Below are 16049 nucleotides of genomic sequence, written 5' to 3'. Positions count from 1 at the left end.
CTGGACATCAAGGATGCTTACCTGCATGTCCCCATTTACTATCCTCACCAGGAGTACCTCAGATTGTGGTACAGGATTGCCATTACCAATTCCAGACGCTGCCGTTTGGACTCTCCACGGCACCGAGGGTGTTTACCAAGGTAATGGCGGAAATGATGATACTCCTTCGAAGAAAGGGAGTTTTAATTATCCCGTACTTGGACGATCTCCTAATAAAGGCGAGGTCCAAGGAGCAGTTATTGGTGGGAGTAGCACTATCTCAGGAGGTGCTACACCAGCACGGTTGGATTCTGAATATTCAAAAATCACAGCTGGTTCCGACGACACGTCCACTGTTCCTGGGTATGATTCTGGATACAGTCCAGAAAAAAGTGTTTCTCCCGGAGGAGAAAGCCAAGGAGCTGTCATCTCTAGTCAGAGACCTCCTGAAACCAAAACAGGTATCGGTGCATCACTGCACGCGGGTCCTGGGAAAGATGGTGGCTTCTTACGAAGCAATTCCTTTCGGCAGGTTCCATGCCAGAATCTTTCAGTGGGACCTGTTGGACCAATGGTCCGGATCGCATCTTTAGATGCATCGCCTAATAACCCTGTCTCCAAGAACCAGGGTGTCTCTGCTGTGGTGGCTGCAGAGTGCTCATCTTCTAGAGGGCCGCAGATTTGGCATACAGGACTGGGTCCTGGTGACCACGGATGCCAGCCTTCGAGGCTGGGGGGCAGTCACACAGGGAAGAAACTTCCAAGGACTATGGTCGAGTCAGGAGACTTCCCTACACATAAATATTCTGGAACTAAGGGCCATTTACAATGCCCTAAGTCAGGCAAAATCCCTGCTTCTACACCAGCCGGTACTGATCCAGTCAGACAACATCACGGCAGTCGCCCATGTAAATCGACAGGGCGGCACAAGAAGCAGGATGGCAATGGCAGAAGCCACAAGGATTCTCCGATGGGCGGAAAATCACGTACTAGCACTGTCAGCAGTGTTCATTCCGGGAGTGGACAACTGGGAAGCAGACTTTCTCAGCAGGCACGACCTCCACCCGGGAGAGTGGGGACTTCATCCAGAAGTCTTCACGCTGATTGTAAATCGATGGGAACGACCACAGGTGGACATGATGGCGTCCCGCCTAAACAAAAAACTAGAGAGATATTGCGCCAGGTCAAGGGACCCTCAGGCGATAGCTGTGGACGCTCTAGTGTCACCGTGGGTGTACCAGTCAGTTTATGTGTTCCCTCCTCTGCCTCTCATACCAAGGGTACTGAGAATAATAAGAAAACGATGAGTAAGAACAATACTCGTGGTTCCGGATTGGCCAAGACGAGCGTGGTACCCGGAACTTCAAGAGATGATCTCAGAGGACCCATGGCCTCTGCCGCTCAGACAGGACCTGCTGCAGCAGGGGCCCTGTCTATTCCAAGACTTACCGTGGCTGCGTTTGACGGCATGGCGGTTGAACGCCGGATCCTGAAGGAAAAGGGCATTCCGGAGGAAGTCATTCCTACGCTGATTAAAGCCAGGAAAGATGTAACTGCAAAGCATTATCACCGCATATGGCGGAAATATGTTGCTTGGTGTGAGGCCAAAAAGGCCCCAACAGTGGAATTTCAACTTGGTCGATTTCTGCATTTCCTACAAGCAGGAGTGTCTATGGGCCTGAAATTAGGCTCCATTAAGGTACAGATCTCGGCTCTGTCGATTTTCTTCCAGAAAGAACTAGCTTCACTACCTGAAGTTCAGACGTTTGTGAAAGGAGTGCTGCATATTCAGCCCCCGTTTGTGCCTCCAGTGGCACCTTGGAATCTCAACGTGGTGTTGAGTTTCTTAAAATCACATTGGTTTGAGCCACTTAAAACCGTGGATCTAAAATATCTCACGTGGAAAGTGGTCATGTTATTGGCCTTGGCTTCAGCCAGGCGTGTGTCAGAATTGGCAGCTTTGTCATGTAAAAGCCCTTATCTGATTTTCCATATGGATAGGGCGGACTTGAGGACTCGTCCTCAGTTTCTCCCTAAGGTGGTATCAGCTTTTCACTTGAACCAACCTATTGTGGTGCCTGCGGCTACTAGGGACTTGGAGGATTCCAAGTTACTGGACGTAGTCAGGGTCTTGAAAATTTATGTTTCCAGGACGGCTAGAGTCAGGAAAACTGATTCGCTATTTATCCTGTATGCACCCAACAAACTGGGTGCTCCTGCTTCTAAGCAGACTATTGCTCGCTGGATTTGTAGCACAATTCAGCTGGCGCATTCTGCGGCTGGACTGCCGCATCCTAAATCAGTAAAAGCCCATTCCACAAGGAAGGTGGGCTCATCTTGGGCGGCTGCCCGAGGGGTCTCGGTTTTACAACTTTGCCGAGCTGTTACTTGGTCAGGGGCAAACACATTTGCAAAATTCTACAAATTTGATACCCTGGCTGAGGAGGACCTTGAGTTCTCTCATTCGGTGCTGCAGAGTCATCCGCACTCTCCCGCCCGTTTGGGAGCTTTGGTATAATCCCCATGGTCCTTTCGGAGTTCCCAGCATCCACTAGGACGTCAGAGAAAATAAGATTTTACTCACCGGTAAATCTATTTCTCGTAGTCCGTAGTGGATGCTGGGCGCCCATCCCAAGTGCGGATTGTCTGCAATACTTGTACATAGTTATTGTTAACTAAAGGGTTATTGTTGAGCCATCTGTTGAGAGGCTCAGTTGTTTTCATACTGTTAAACTGGGTATAGTATCACGAGTTATACGGTGTGATTGGTGTGGCTGGTAGGAGTCTTACCCGGGATTCAAAATCCTTCCTTATTATGTCAGCTCGTCCGGGCACAGTGTCCTAACTGAGGCTTGGAGGAGGGTCATAGTGTGAGGAGCCAGTGCACACCAGGTGACCTAAAAGCTTTCTTTAGTTGTGCCCAGTCTCCTGCGGAGCCGCTATTCCCCATGGTCCTTTCGGAGTTCCCAGCATCCACTACGGACTACGAGAAATAGATTTACCGGTGAGTAAAATCTTATTTTTTCCCCATAATTGTGTGCATTTACTCCGGGTACTCCAGTTTCCTCCCACACTTCAAAAATACACTGATATGTTAATTGGCTCCCAGGAAAACAACCTGAGTGTGTTTGTGTGTATGCACATGAGCAGAATAGATGGACCAAGTGGTTATTATCTGCTGCCACATTCTATGTTATGTTTCTATGACGGAGGTCAGGCATATCCTCCACTGACAGTGTCACCTCTCGCCAGCAGTCTTCATTCCCAGTGTACAGAATTGGGAAGTGGACTTCCTAAGCCGCCAGGACATGCAATCAGGCAAGTGGGCTCTGCATCCGGACGTCTCCCAGTTACTGGGCTTACTAGACATAGATATGATGGCCTCTCGGCTCAACCACCAGCTGCCGAGGTAAAAAATCAAGTTGGAGGGCTGCATAGTGATTCTGGTAACTATGGACTGGCCACATCAGGTGTGGTACACAGATCTTCTGGACCTCTCCATTGACATTCTGCCTCTGTGGCTGGATTTTCTTCTTTCGTGCTTTCACCTGGATCTAGCCCATCTAGCTTTCACGTGGTGGTTGTCAGGAATCGGCGTTCAGTGGCACCTCACTTACCAGCGCACTGGTGTGCAGACCTCCGGAGGTCACGGCCCCAGTCTGCGGCTGCATGAATGCTCTGTCCAAGGGCACGGTACCCATTGTCCTTGTGTACCCCTGAAGTCCATCTAGTGTATACCCACCATCTGTGCAGCATGGGCGCCGCCATGACACTTGCGGTCAGCTGACCCGCAAACACCCAATTCTGCGCTGTTTCTGCACACATGATTCCAGCATCCAATGCCTTCTGAGCAAGGGGTATAAAGCAAGAACATGAGCTCGGTCTCATCGCCTTGAACAATGCGTCACATCCAGTGTACAGTGTCTCCTGGCTGCAGTCTTCTGTCTCCAGTGATTTCCTTGCTCCAGTGTCTCCGTGGAACTACAGGCTCCAGCCATCCAGCTCTGCTACAACTCCTTCCACAGTCAGCTTCCACCTCTGCATGCAGTCAGAGACTCTCTCCAGGTGCTACTTAACATTCTCACCTGTGTGTTGTTTATCTGCGTTCAGCACTCTGCTATTCCATCTGGCACTTAAAACAACCAGCTTGCAATTTACAAACTGGTCTCCTGCTTTTGCCTTGCTTGGCTTTGTGGAGTTGTGCATATATACAGACTGTGTGACTCTATTGCTGTTGGTTTCCAGACCAGTTACTGGAGTTACTATTGTCTGTGTTCACTGTCATTAGTTGCATTATCATCATCTGCATATTTGATCACGCTACCATCGACTTCCAAGTTGACCATCGATGTTTCCAGCAGCTTCCAGGCCGGTCATCACTGTTGTTCATTTAACTGGTGTACAGATTATCACCTGTGACTGTTATACCTCTATCAGCTTCCTTGCTCAAACCATTGTATTGTTATTGTGCTTCAGTGAGTGGCATACCTCTGAGTGCTAAAAAAAATATAATTGCGCACATGCGCAGGAATCTTCTACAGCCTACTTGTTTCCCCCACCGCACCACCACTGACCCACTAGTGCCCCCTCCGGGAACAGACACTGTTACAGACCTGACAATGGTTCTTCAAACAGCGTCCCGAGAGCAAAGAGGTCTTCCAGGAGTGTCATCCATGCCATGCCTAATGCCTAGAAGCCTACTTCGACTCAAATTTATCACCACGTTTGGCGGACCTACTTTGCATGTTGTTTGGTCAGAGGTTTTATCCCCAGGTCATTCCGTCTCTCATGAGTCCTTTCTGTGGGCAGGTCTAAATTTGGACCTCAGCTCTCTTCCCTGAAAGGGCAGGTCTCCGCCCTGTCTGTCCTCTTTCAGTGGCAGATTGCGCTCTTACAAGATATACAGCCGTTTTTTCAGGGTGTCCACCACGTGCATTCAACCTCCTGTGACACCGTGGAACCTCTCATTTGGTTTTTCGGGCTCTCCAACTACTTCTTGTGAGCCTTTGGATATGGTGGACATTTGTTGGCTTACTTGGAAGACTATTTTCGTACTTGCCATCGCATTGGCCTATCAGGTGTCTGCCTTGTCTTGTTGCTCCCGCTTTCTGATTTTCCATTCAGATGAGGGCATTCTGAGTACACGCTTTTGTTACGTACCAAAGGTTGTAACTCTGTTCCACCTGAACCAGGAGTTTGTGGTGCCGGCTTTTAGTATACCGGACACTTCGCTGTAGGAGGCATCTCTGGATGTGATAAGGGCTCTCCGGATTTACATGCTAGCTTCTAAACAGACTTTTTGTGGTGGCTCTGCATGACTATCTGCCATGCCTACTCTGTGGCAGATCTTCCTCCCCCTGACGTAGGGACAGCTTAATCCACCTGACCAGTGGGTACCTCTTGGGCAGCTCAATGTGGCACCTCTGCAGCTCGGTTCTGCAAGGCTGCTGCGTGGTCCTCTGCCCATACTTTCATCCGTTTCTATGTCTTTGACACTTTTTGCGTCTTCAGGCGCAGGGTTCTTAGTGCAGCTCAGGAGCATTCCCTCCCAAGGGGGACAGCTTTGGCACGTTCCATCATCCTCCCTGTGCCCCCTAGTGGAGAAAGTAGAAAAGGAGATTTATATTTATACCTGGCTAAATCCTTTTCTTCTACTCCATAAGGGTTACAGGGTTCCCACATCTGTGGTGTGAAGGGAAATAGACAGCTGTTGCCTGACAATATATTAGGGAAAGATAAATGAATGAGAGAAAAGACCAATCATTTTGTCCTATAACTACATTGATCTTTTAAGTTTGTGCACCCGCTGCATAAAATGTTGTTTTTTTTGTTTTTTTTGATCATTCAGATCTGTGTTTTGGAACTCTTGAAGAACTTTTTGTGTTTGAGAGCAGTGAATTCTTGTTCTGGACTTAGGGTAATACAATGCTGTTTGCACCTACCCTCCTTGAAATGTATTTTGCTTTTTACAACTAGCTGGTTTATAAACTGATAACTGTGTTTAAAGAACTAAATAACCATTTTATTTTGGAAAACATGTGTAGGTAATAGTTTATGGAGTAATGGTGGGAGAGTAAATCACATTATTATAGTTAGACTATTTTTTAAGGATTGCATGATCATTTTAATTATTTATTTCTGTTGCTGATAAATGTCTGTAATTTAAATAGGGCACTACATTTTTATAAAAAATATTTATTTGCTGTTTTAGCATGGAGCTCATGAGACTATGCAGAAACAACTGCAATAGAGCAAAGGTATAGAACTAAAAATGAATAACACTACTCATGTAGACTGTCAATTATTATTTTTTCTTTTATTATTATTCGTAAATAGTAATGGGGTTTTCATTCACAGATGCTTTAACTTTCAGTTCACACCTAACTCCTTTCTAAAATATAAAGTAGTTCATGCTTTAATTATTTTTTGTTCTTGAAATGCTTTAACATATTAATGACCTCTTAACAGACAACTCCTAATTAAAAACATGTTGTATTTTCTCTGACGTCCTAGTGGATGCTGGGAACTCCGTAAGGACCATGGGGAATAGCGGCTCCGCAGGAGACTGGGCACAAAAGAAAAGCTTTAGGACTACCTGGTGTGCACTGGCTCCTCCCCCTATGACCCTCCTCCAAGCCTCAGTTAGATTTTTGTGCCCGACCGAGCTGGGTGCAATCTAGGGGGCTCTCCTGAGCTTCTTAGGAAAAGTTAGTTTTAGGTTTTTTATTTTCAGTGAGACCTGCTGGCAACAGGCTCACTGCATCGAGGGACTAAGGGGAGAAGAAGCGAACCTGCCTGCTTGCAGCCAGCTTGGGCTTCTTAGGCTACTGGACACCATTAGTTCCAGAGGGACCGAACACAGGCCCAGCCTCGGAGTCCGGTCCCAGAGCCGCGCCGCCGGCCCCCTTACAGAGCCAGAAGCAAGAAGAAGTCCGGAAAATCGTCGGCAGAAGACATCAGTCTTCACCAAGGTAGCGCACAGCACTGCAGCTGTGCGCCATTGCTCCTCATGCACACCACACGCTCCGGTCACTGATGGGTGCAGGGCGCTGGGGGGGGGGCGCCCTGAGCAGCAATATGAACACCTTGGCTGGCTAAAATACATCACATATAACCCCCAGGGCTATATGGATGTATATTAACCCCTGCCAGATTCCTGAAAAAAGCGGGAGAAAAGTCCGCCGAGAAGGGGGCGGAGCCTATCTCCTCAGCACACTGGCGCCATTTTCCCTCACAGCTCCGCTGGAAGGACGTCTCCCTGACTCTCCCCTGCAGTCCTGCACTACAGAAAAGGGTAAAACAAGAGGGGGGGGCACAAATTAGGCGCAGTATAATATAAACAGCAGCTATAAGGGGAAAAACACTCTGTATAGTGTTATCCCAACATATATATAGCGCTCTGGTGTGTGCTGGCATACTCTCCCTCTGTCTCCCCAAAGGGCTAGTGGGGTCCTGTCCTCTATCAGAGCATTCCCTGTGTGTGTGCTGTGTGTCGGTACGACTGTGTCGACATGTATGAGGAGGAAAATGATGTGGAGGCGGAGCAATTGCCTATAATGGAGATGTCACCCCCTAGGGAGTCGACACCTGAGTGGATGGGCTTATGGAAGGAATTACGTGAAAGTGTCAGCTCTTTACAAAAGACGGTTGATGACATGAGACAGCCGGCTACTCAGCTTGTGCCTGTCCAGGCGTCTCAAAGACCATCAGGGGCTCTAAAACGCCCGCTACCTCAGATGGCAGATACAGACGCCGACACGGATACTGACTCCAGTGTCGACGATGAAGAGACGAATGTGACTTCCAGTAGGGCCACACGTTACATGATTGAGGCAATGAAAAATGTTTTACACATTTCTGATAGTACAAGTACCACTAAAAAGGGTATTATGTTTGGTGAGAAAAAACTACCTGTAGTTTTTCCTGCATCTGAGGAATTAATTGAAGTGTGTGATGAAGCGTGGGTTTCTCCCGATAAAAAACTGATAATTCCTAAAAGGTTATTGGTATCATACCCCTTCCCACCAGAGGATAGGGCACGTTGGGAAACACCCCCTAGGGTGGATAAAGCGCTCACACGCTTGTCTAAACAGGTGGCACTACCGTCTCCTGATACGGCCGCCCTTAAGGAACCTGCTGACAGAAAGCAGGAGAATATCCTAAAATGTATATACACTCACACGGGTGTTATACTGCGACCAGCAATCGCCTCAGCCTGGATGTGCAGTGCTGGGGTGGCTTGGTCGGATTCCCTGACTGAAAATATTGATACCCTAGATAGGGACCGTATATTACTGACTATAGAGCATTTAAAAGATGCATTTTTATATATGCGTGATGCACAGAGGGATATTTGCCGACTGGCATCAAGAGTAAGTGCGCTGTCCATATCTGCCAGAAGAGGGTTATGGACGCGGCAGTGGTCAGGTGATGCTGATTCCAAAAGGCATATGAAAGTATTGCCTTATAAAGGGGAGGAGTTATTTGGGATAGGTCTATCGGACCTAGTGTCCACGACAACTGCTGGGAAATCCACATTTTTACCCCAGGTAGCCTCTCAACATAAGAAGACGCCGTATTATCAGGCGCAGTCCTTTCGGCCCCATAAGGGCAAGCGGGCAAAAGGCTCCTCATTTCTGCCCCGTGGCAGAGGGAGAGGAAAAAGGCTGCAGCAAACAGCCAGTTCCCAGGAACAGAAGCCCTCTCCCGCTTCTGCCAAGTCCTCAGCATGACGTTGGGGCTCTACAAGCGGACTCAGGCACGGTGGGGGCCCGTCTCAAGAATTTCAGCGCGCAGTGGGCTCACTCACAAGTGGACCCCTGGATCCTTCAGGTGGTATCTCAGGGGTACAAATTGGAATTCGAGACGTCTCCCCCCCGCCGTTTCCTAAAGTCTGCCTTACCGACGTCTCCCTCCGACAGGGAGGCGGTATTGGAAGCCATTCACAAGCTGTATTCTCAGCAGGTGATAATCAAGGTACCCCTCCTGCAACAGGGAAAGGGGTATTATTCCACGCTGTTTGTGGTACCGAAGCCGGATGGCTCGGTGAGACCTATTTTAAATCTAAAATCTTTGAACACTTACATACAGAGGTTCAAATTCAAGATGGAGTCACTCAGAGCGGTGATCGCGAACCTGGAAGAAGGGGATTATATGGTGTCTCTGGACATCAAGGATGCTTACCTCCATGTCCCAATTTACCCTTCTCACCAAGGGTACCTCAGGTTTGTGGTACAGAACTGCCACTATCAGTTTCAGACGCTGCCGTTTGGATTGTCCACGGCGCCCCGGGTCTTTACCAAAGTAATGGCCGAAATGATGATACTCCTTCGAAGGAAAGGAGTTTTAATTATCCCTTACTTGGACGATCTCCTGATAAGGGCAAGATCCGAGGAACAGTTGGTAGTCGGAGTAGCACTATCTCAAGTAGTGCTGCGGCAGCACGGTTGGATTCTCAATATCCCAAGGGTCATAGGGGGAGGAGCCAGTGCACACCAGGTAGTCCTAAAGCTTTTCTTTTGTGCCCAGTCTCCTGCTGAGCTGCTATTCCCCATGGTCCTTACGGAGTTCCCAGCATCCACTACGGACTAAGAGAAATAGAATTATCGGTAAGTAAATTCTTATTTTCTATTTATTTTAGTCACGGTTTCTTCTACATTCACTTTTTACATAAACCCTTTCTATGTAGATCATATGCATGGACCACAAATTAGTCAGGCTCATACTTAGTAATACTCACTAAGCACAAAGCTCCCTGCTCACGGACTTCCCACTTGATATGTGATGCAGTCGCCTGTGTTGAACTAATAACTGAAAAGGGTGTTTCAAAACTGGTTTCTGCAATCAGAAATGAAGTGGAGAGCATTTTGTACCTGGTGGTAGTGGTCATGTTGGAAGGTCTAGGAACTGTCTAGTAGGGATGTAGTTATGTGATCGGCAGTCATGAGACCGCCGGTCAGAACACCTCCCCCTACATCCCAACCCCTGAAAATCCCGACATGCAGACCAAGAGGGACTATTCCACGACACCCATAGAGTGGGAATAGAACCTTGTGGCGATACCCCCCCCTCCCCTGCCGGCATTCCGCTGCCAGGATCCCGGTAGAGGTATGCTGACTGGCGGTCTTCTGCTCAGCCCGTATAGTGTGCGTCTTTTTAATCAAACTGTACTAACAAAAGGTTTCTCAGTTTAAATGAAAAAATAAATCTTGGACCGCTATTATGATCACATCTGGCTGCCCTACATGCTGGTGAGTGTCTACGTTCGCTGGGGGTCATTCTGACCCGTTTGCTTACTGCTTTTTATTGCAGCCGAGTGAACGGGTACCCACTGTGTATGCATCGGCGCCGTAGTGCGCCGGCGCATGGCAGACCGCCGAAGGCCGTAGCTGGGCTGCGATCGCCTCTGCCTGATTGACAGGCAGAGGCAGTCGCTGGGCGGGGGGGGGGCGGAACGGAGGCCGCCGTTTCGTGGGCTCGGTTAGGCCAATGCAGGTGTGGCCGGACCGTGCGGGGAGCGGCCCGCAGCGGCTGTGTGACGTCATACGGAGCCGCTGCGGGCCGGGGAGCGATGAGTAGCTCCCGGCCAGCACGCTAAAGCTGCGCTGTGCGATGCCTTTGCACTTCTGCGGGGGGGGGGGGGGGGCGGTACTGACATGCGGGGCGGACTAGCCCTGAGCTGGGCGTCACCCCGCATGTCAGTGTGAATGATCGTAGCTGTGCAAAATTTAGCACAGCTACGATCATCTCAGAATGACCTACTCTTTCCGTTGTATAGTGTGAGTTTAGTAGCATAGTAAGAACTACCTCCTGTACACCACTTGGAGAGAGCAGTTTACACTGCACCTCTGTGCACTCTACTTCTGAAAGCCAGGGGGCGAGATCAATGATTCAGTGAGTCAAAAAACCAGCACCAGTATTTAAGCAAACAAGATGGGGGGGAATGTATGTGGGCTAAATGTTTATTTAGGTATTTTTGTTCTTTTGCATAACTGCATGATGCACTTCTGTATATTGTCCCTGGTATCTGCTTATTGACATGTATTAAATATTTATATTGAAATCATTGGTAATTTCTGTAATTTTCAGTGATCGAAGTTTCAAAAGAATGGCTGAATTGAATCTGAAGGAAATTGGAATTTTATTATGCGTTGTGGTGGTATGTTATTGGAACAGTCTATTTTGTGGATTTGTATTTGATGACGTGTCAGCAATTCTGGATAATAAAGATTTGCATCCCTCAACGCCCATAAAAAAGCTCTTCCAAAATGACTTCTGGGGTACTCCAATGTCTGAAGTAAGTATGCCATCAATGATTTACAGTCTAGTTTCCTGGCTGCTTGACTGTTCTGCATAGCGCTTAAAATGTCTGGATTGACAGGTTAACATCTCCAGGGATTTCGCTCTATGTAATAGTAAGGCAGTGCTTCCACATTTACCAATTGTCCTCAACCCAGTCAAAATTTGCTCTTAAAATGCTGTGTTACATAACATGAAAGCTAACCACACGCAATACAGAAAAAGCCGTACAAGGGTAATTTCATTGGCTTTCAATGAAAATGTTCTTTATAGCGCTCAAATTTGAGTCCAATGCAGAGAAAAAAAATCCTGGACTAATTTCTCTATACATGTGAAAGAAAAAATTTAAATTGAAAACACTGGAGACAGGATCGTTAGCTAAATAACTGACTTACAAACAACTGTCCGCCTACGCTAAACAAGGCATTATGCAGTCTGGTCCACGGAGGTGTTTCAGTATGGATCGCATTCGCAACCCTTTGTGCAGTTTCCCGATGGTGGAGAAACTGCTCATGCGCAGGAACCGTTTTGCGCATGTGTCAAACTGGTCCTGCGATCGCATTGCTGATTAAGAGGCATTCAGCGGGATGGGCAGGGGTGGTCGTCGTTGCCCAAAACAGTGGCACGTTGCCCCCGTTTTCTGGGAGTGGCGAGGCCAAGAACTGTGACGTGGACGCAGTTTCCTTTGCCTTGCAAGGCCACCTGCGATGGCTAGCCTGAAGGAAGTTCAGGCTTACTCAGCCTGCCGTCATACATGAACATCGCTACTGATGGTCGTGATGTTCATCACAGATGCGATGCGTTTGCAAATGCAGGAAGGATGTGGTATGCACCACCTCATCCTGCATATGCATTGCCCTTTGCTTTTGCAATCCATACTAAATTAGGCCTCATGTCAGAGCACTGGAGATCATGATCTTACATCTTAATATTGCTTGTTTAGGAGTACCTTAAGTTCTATACGTAAGTTAATGCTTTGCTGTTTTTTTACACTACTGTGTATTTTAAAGTAATTACCAAACTGGATGAAAGTAGAAATGTTTTTCCAGAAAGTAACAACTTCCTTTCAATCCATTAGATGGATTTAGACCCTCAAGGAAGATATTTAGTCCTCCAGAAGTCTTTTGGCAAGGTCAGATAACAAAATCATTGTTTGCTTGCCACAAATGATTATCCATTTACTTCTGACTTAACAGTAATTGTGTGTTGGTGTACATTTTGATTCTGGATTTTATACAGATCACCACCACTGTGGAAAAAGGGATGTGCACAATAAACGTTTAAGACCTCTGAGGTGTAAACACAAATTGACAAATTTGGCAAGGTTTTATGCAAGAAGAACTTCACAAATCTTTTCATTTCCATGGAATGCTTGGGCTAGACCTTTCTCATAACCTTTGTTATTTGTAAAGCAATTTCAGATGTGAACATAAGCTTATTTAGCTGTACTGACTTAATATTCTTTCCAACAAGTTAGATAAAAGAATTAGATGAAATTCAGCATGAATTATGAGGATCTTTGAATCCAGAATATAATTATTAAGCAAATGTTTAATCTATTTTCTTAGGTGTAAATCTGCCTTCTAAGTTTTTTGCCTCAAATGTATCTCTAGAGAAAGGTGCTTCATGCTTTAGCTATATTATGCCTGGGCCTTATGCCTATGTAATACAATACTAATCATATGGTTACAGTGCCCTACTGTATATTAGATGCAACTATCACATTTTCCATATAACTCAGCCTTCTAATGTGCCTAAATTATTAGATTGAGTGGAAATACATGCACGTCCCATCGAAGGTAACACAGTTAGTTAGTTAGTTAGTTAGTTAGTTAGTTAGTTAGTTAGTTAGAACTTGTTAGGGCTTCCATAATTTAACAATTATGGAAACCTTAAGTATGGGTCTGTTCATTACCAAGTGCTTTTTATGTAGGTTCTGAGTGTCTCCTTTAATGCTGCGCTACCACCTACATTTTACTGACCTCCTATGGGATGGTATCGGGATGCCGGCAGTGAGACTACAGACAGCGGCATCCCGAAGTTCAGTTTTCCAACACCTGCTAGGTAAGTATTGTAACCCTGTAAACCTGCATACCTACAGCCTGAATCCAACCCTACCCTCCCTTTTAGTGTGTAACCCTAACTCTCCCTCCCCACAGCCTAACCCTCACCCCAACCCGCCCCCCCTAGTTCCCTTCTCGCTGCCTAACCCTCAAGTGCCTACACCTAACCTCCCTCCCTTCAGCCTAACCCTAACCCTCCCCGGCACTTTTACGATCAGGATGCTGACAGTCGGGATTTTGGTGCAGCATTGTTATCAATGTCTGGATCCTGGCCAGTGTCAGGATTCCAGCGTCTGGCTGCATCCCGAGCGCTGATATGCTAAATGGATCCCCCTCCTAAAGCCACTAGCTGGAGAAGCAAGGTCTAATTTGTGCAGTAATTTTTCCTAGTTGGGGTGAGGTCTAAATTGCAGAATGGAGTGAGACCTGGGAAAACTGCTGCGTAGAGCAGCTTCTCGGGTACTGGTTATTGGAGAGAGAGAGTAAGTTGTAACATGTAGGATGTGCTGCAGCCTCAAGAAATGTTTGCATAATTCAGCCTTGTGCATTTGATTATTGCAAGCCTAAAATAATTCATTCATTATATATAGACAAAAATAGCATGCGGTTTATTCCTAAAACTAGTTGTGGTTTTGTTTTTTTCAACTGAATCCTATAAAAATGTGTCAGACAGTTGTGTGTAGAAAAGTCTCTGAAGCAGCAATTCTGGATATTGTATTGATAGCTACAGTACATTTTGTTCTCCCTCCATCTAGCGGACTCTGCTTGGTCACCAATGTTTAGTGAGTATTCAGGAGCTAGCACTTAACTGGTTAATTTTTTCTAGTATAAAGCTTCTCCCCTCCAACTCCTTTCTCAGTATCAAATTATGTGTTGAAGGAGTAGGTCAGCACTTGGTGTCTAGCATTTAATAGTGTTGTTGTGTGTTTTGTTTTTTGTTTTTTTCATTTTGCTCCTGCACCTAAATTGGTCTTGTTCGGCTCAACACATGGTGGCACACTGACACAGGAGACTGTTAGAGGAAGTGGGTAAAAGAGCTGGAGGTGATCTGGAGCAGTGCATACATAAGAGCTACAGCTGACACGTTCAGAGAGCAGTGCAGTATGGCTGGGCGCACTCTCTGGGTGGGATTCAAATGATATATCTCGCCCAATTTCCTTACTTAAATGTTCTCCGTTATCGAGCATATTGCGCCCATAGTAATCAGGTTTAGCTCTGTAAAGGGTTGGGTGCCTTGCTACTCCGGGGGTAGCGAGCTGAAATAATGATACCACGTCCCTGAGGGCAGAAACAGAACGGGTGTGAAAAGAATTGAATCCCGCCCTCTATGTATGCATGGCTAGTTGGCCCTTACAGATAAGATCATGTGGCAGGAGGATGTTCTTCTGGACCAAGCAACCCCTGCTCCCAGTCTGGGGCCGATTCAGATGCGGTTGCAATGCTGACGCAGCAGCGATCTTTTTTTTTTATTTCACTGTGAGGCATTGTAAGTATAGCAGCCACCCACAAGTGAGCAGAGACGCCCGCCAAAGCCATCGCAACATGCTCAGCAACTGCATACTCTGTTGCAACTGCGACGCAGATGCGAGGAACATTGACTCTCTGCCTCCGTGGCCGTGCAGAATAGCAATGGGAGCTGCAATGCTGGCGTCATGTTATACGTACAAGATTGCATGCCCCGAAAACGGTCACAACATGGCTTTGTTTTAACAGACACTCCTCGTTACTCTCCCCCCCCCTCCCCCCCCCCACACACAGCTTCTCCTGTCAATCGCTCAATGGGGGTGATTCTGACCTGATCGCTCGCTGCTGTTCATTGCAGTGCAGCGAGACAGCCGAAGGCTGTCGTTGCCTAGCGATCGCTTCTGCCTGATTGATAGGCAGAGGCGGGAGGGGGCGGCACAGCCGCCGTTTTGTGGGCGCGGTCTGGCCAACGCAGGCGTGGCCGGACCGTGCGGGGGGTCCGGCCACAGGGCAGCCGCTGCGACCCGGGCAGCGACGAGTAACTCCCGGCCAGCTGCAAGAGCTGCGCTGGCCGGGAGTTACTCTTCAAGTACAAAAGCATCACTGCTGTGCATGTGTGTGTGGGTGGGGGGGGTGGCAGGGACTGACATGCGGGGCATACCAACCCTGTGCTGGGCGTCCCCCCACATGTTCGTGTAAGTGATCGTAGCTGTGCTAAATTTAACACAACTGCGATTATGTCGGAAGGACTCCCAATGACTGATTCCTCACTGTGTGTAGTATCGCAAAGTTACCTTGGTGCATGCACACTGCAGCGGAGATGCATGTGCAGTCTGCTAATAATCACTGAGTTGCAACCACATCTGCATCATGCCCTCTGTGCGGTTACCTGTACTTAGCGCCTCTGTTACCAGCTTGTGCCAGCACTCCTGTTTCCAGCCTCAATCCGGTAGCTCTGCCACACCACCTGTTTGTGTTCAGCGCTCCTGATATCAGCCCAAGTCCATTGCTGCTGTTATCTACCGGTGTCCAGCGCGCCGTTTGCCAGCCTGTAGTCCTCGCTGTACTACTACCTTTTGCTTGAACTTACTCGCCTAAGTTCAGTGCCTCTGCCATCGGCCTGAATAATCTGTGCTCACTCATAACCTGTACTCCTCGCACACTACCACCATTTGCCTGTAGTAAACAATCACATGTTTCCTCTGTTTCAGTTCCCTGAGTTCCTGATAGTAGGTTCTAATTCAC

At 47.5% G+C, this 16049-nt stretch overlaps 1 protein-coding gene across 5 annotated transcripts in view; it reads left to right on the top strand.

The window, feature by feature from the left end:
* TMTC3 (transmembrane O-mannosyltransferase targeting cadherins 3) overlaps nt 1-16049 on the top strand; it is a 263792-nt gene that overhangs the window by 64244 nt on the left and 183499 nt on the right. For 3 of the 5 annotated variants that reach the window (XM_063927659.1, XM_063927660.1, XM_063927661.1), the window contains 2 exons: nt 11068-11275; nt 12356-12409. In XM_063927659.1, coding sequence (XP_063783729.1) covers nt 11087-11275; nt 12356-12409 — 243 coding nt within the window. In that variant the 5' untranslated portion in view covers nt 11068-11086. The remainder of the gene's footprint in view (nt 1-11067; nt 11276-12355; nt 12410-16049) is intronic. The other 2 variants (XM_063927662.1, XM_063927663.1) reach the window with 1 other exon arrangement.

Source organism: Pseudophryne corroboree, chromosome 6 (genome assembly GCF_028390025.1).
Source record: "Pseudophryne corroboree isolate aPseCor3 chromosome 6, aPseCor3.hap2, whole genome shotgun sequence".
In the NCBI taxonomy this organism is placed as follows: domain Eukaryota; kingdom Metazoa; phylum Chordata; class Amphibia; order Anura; family Myobatrachidae; genus Pseudophryne; species Pseudophryne corroboree.
The sequence above is the reverse complement of the archived record's forward strand: the minus strand, read 5'-3'. Positions and strand labels throughout refer to the sequence as shown.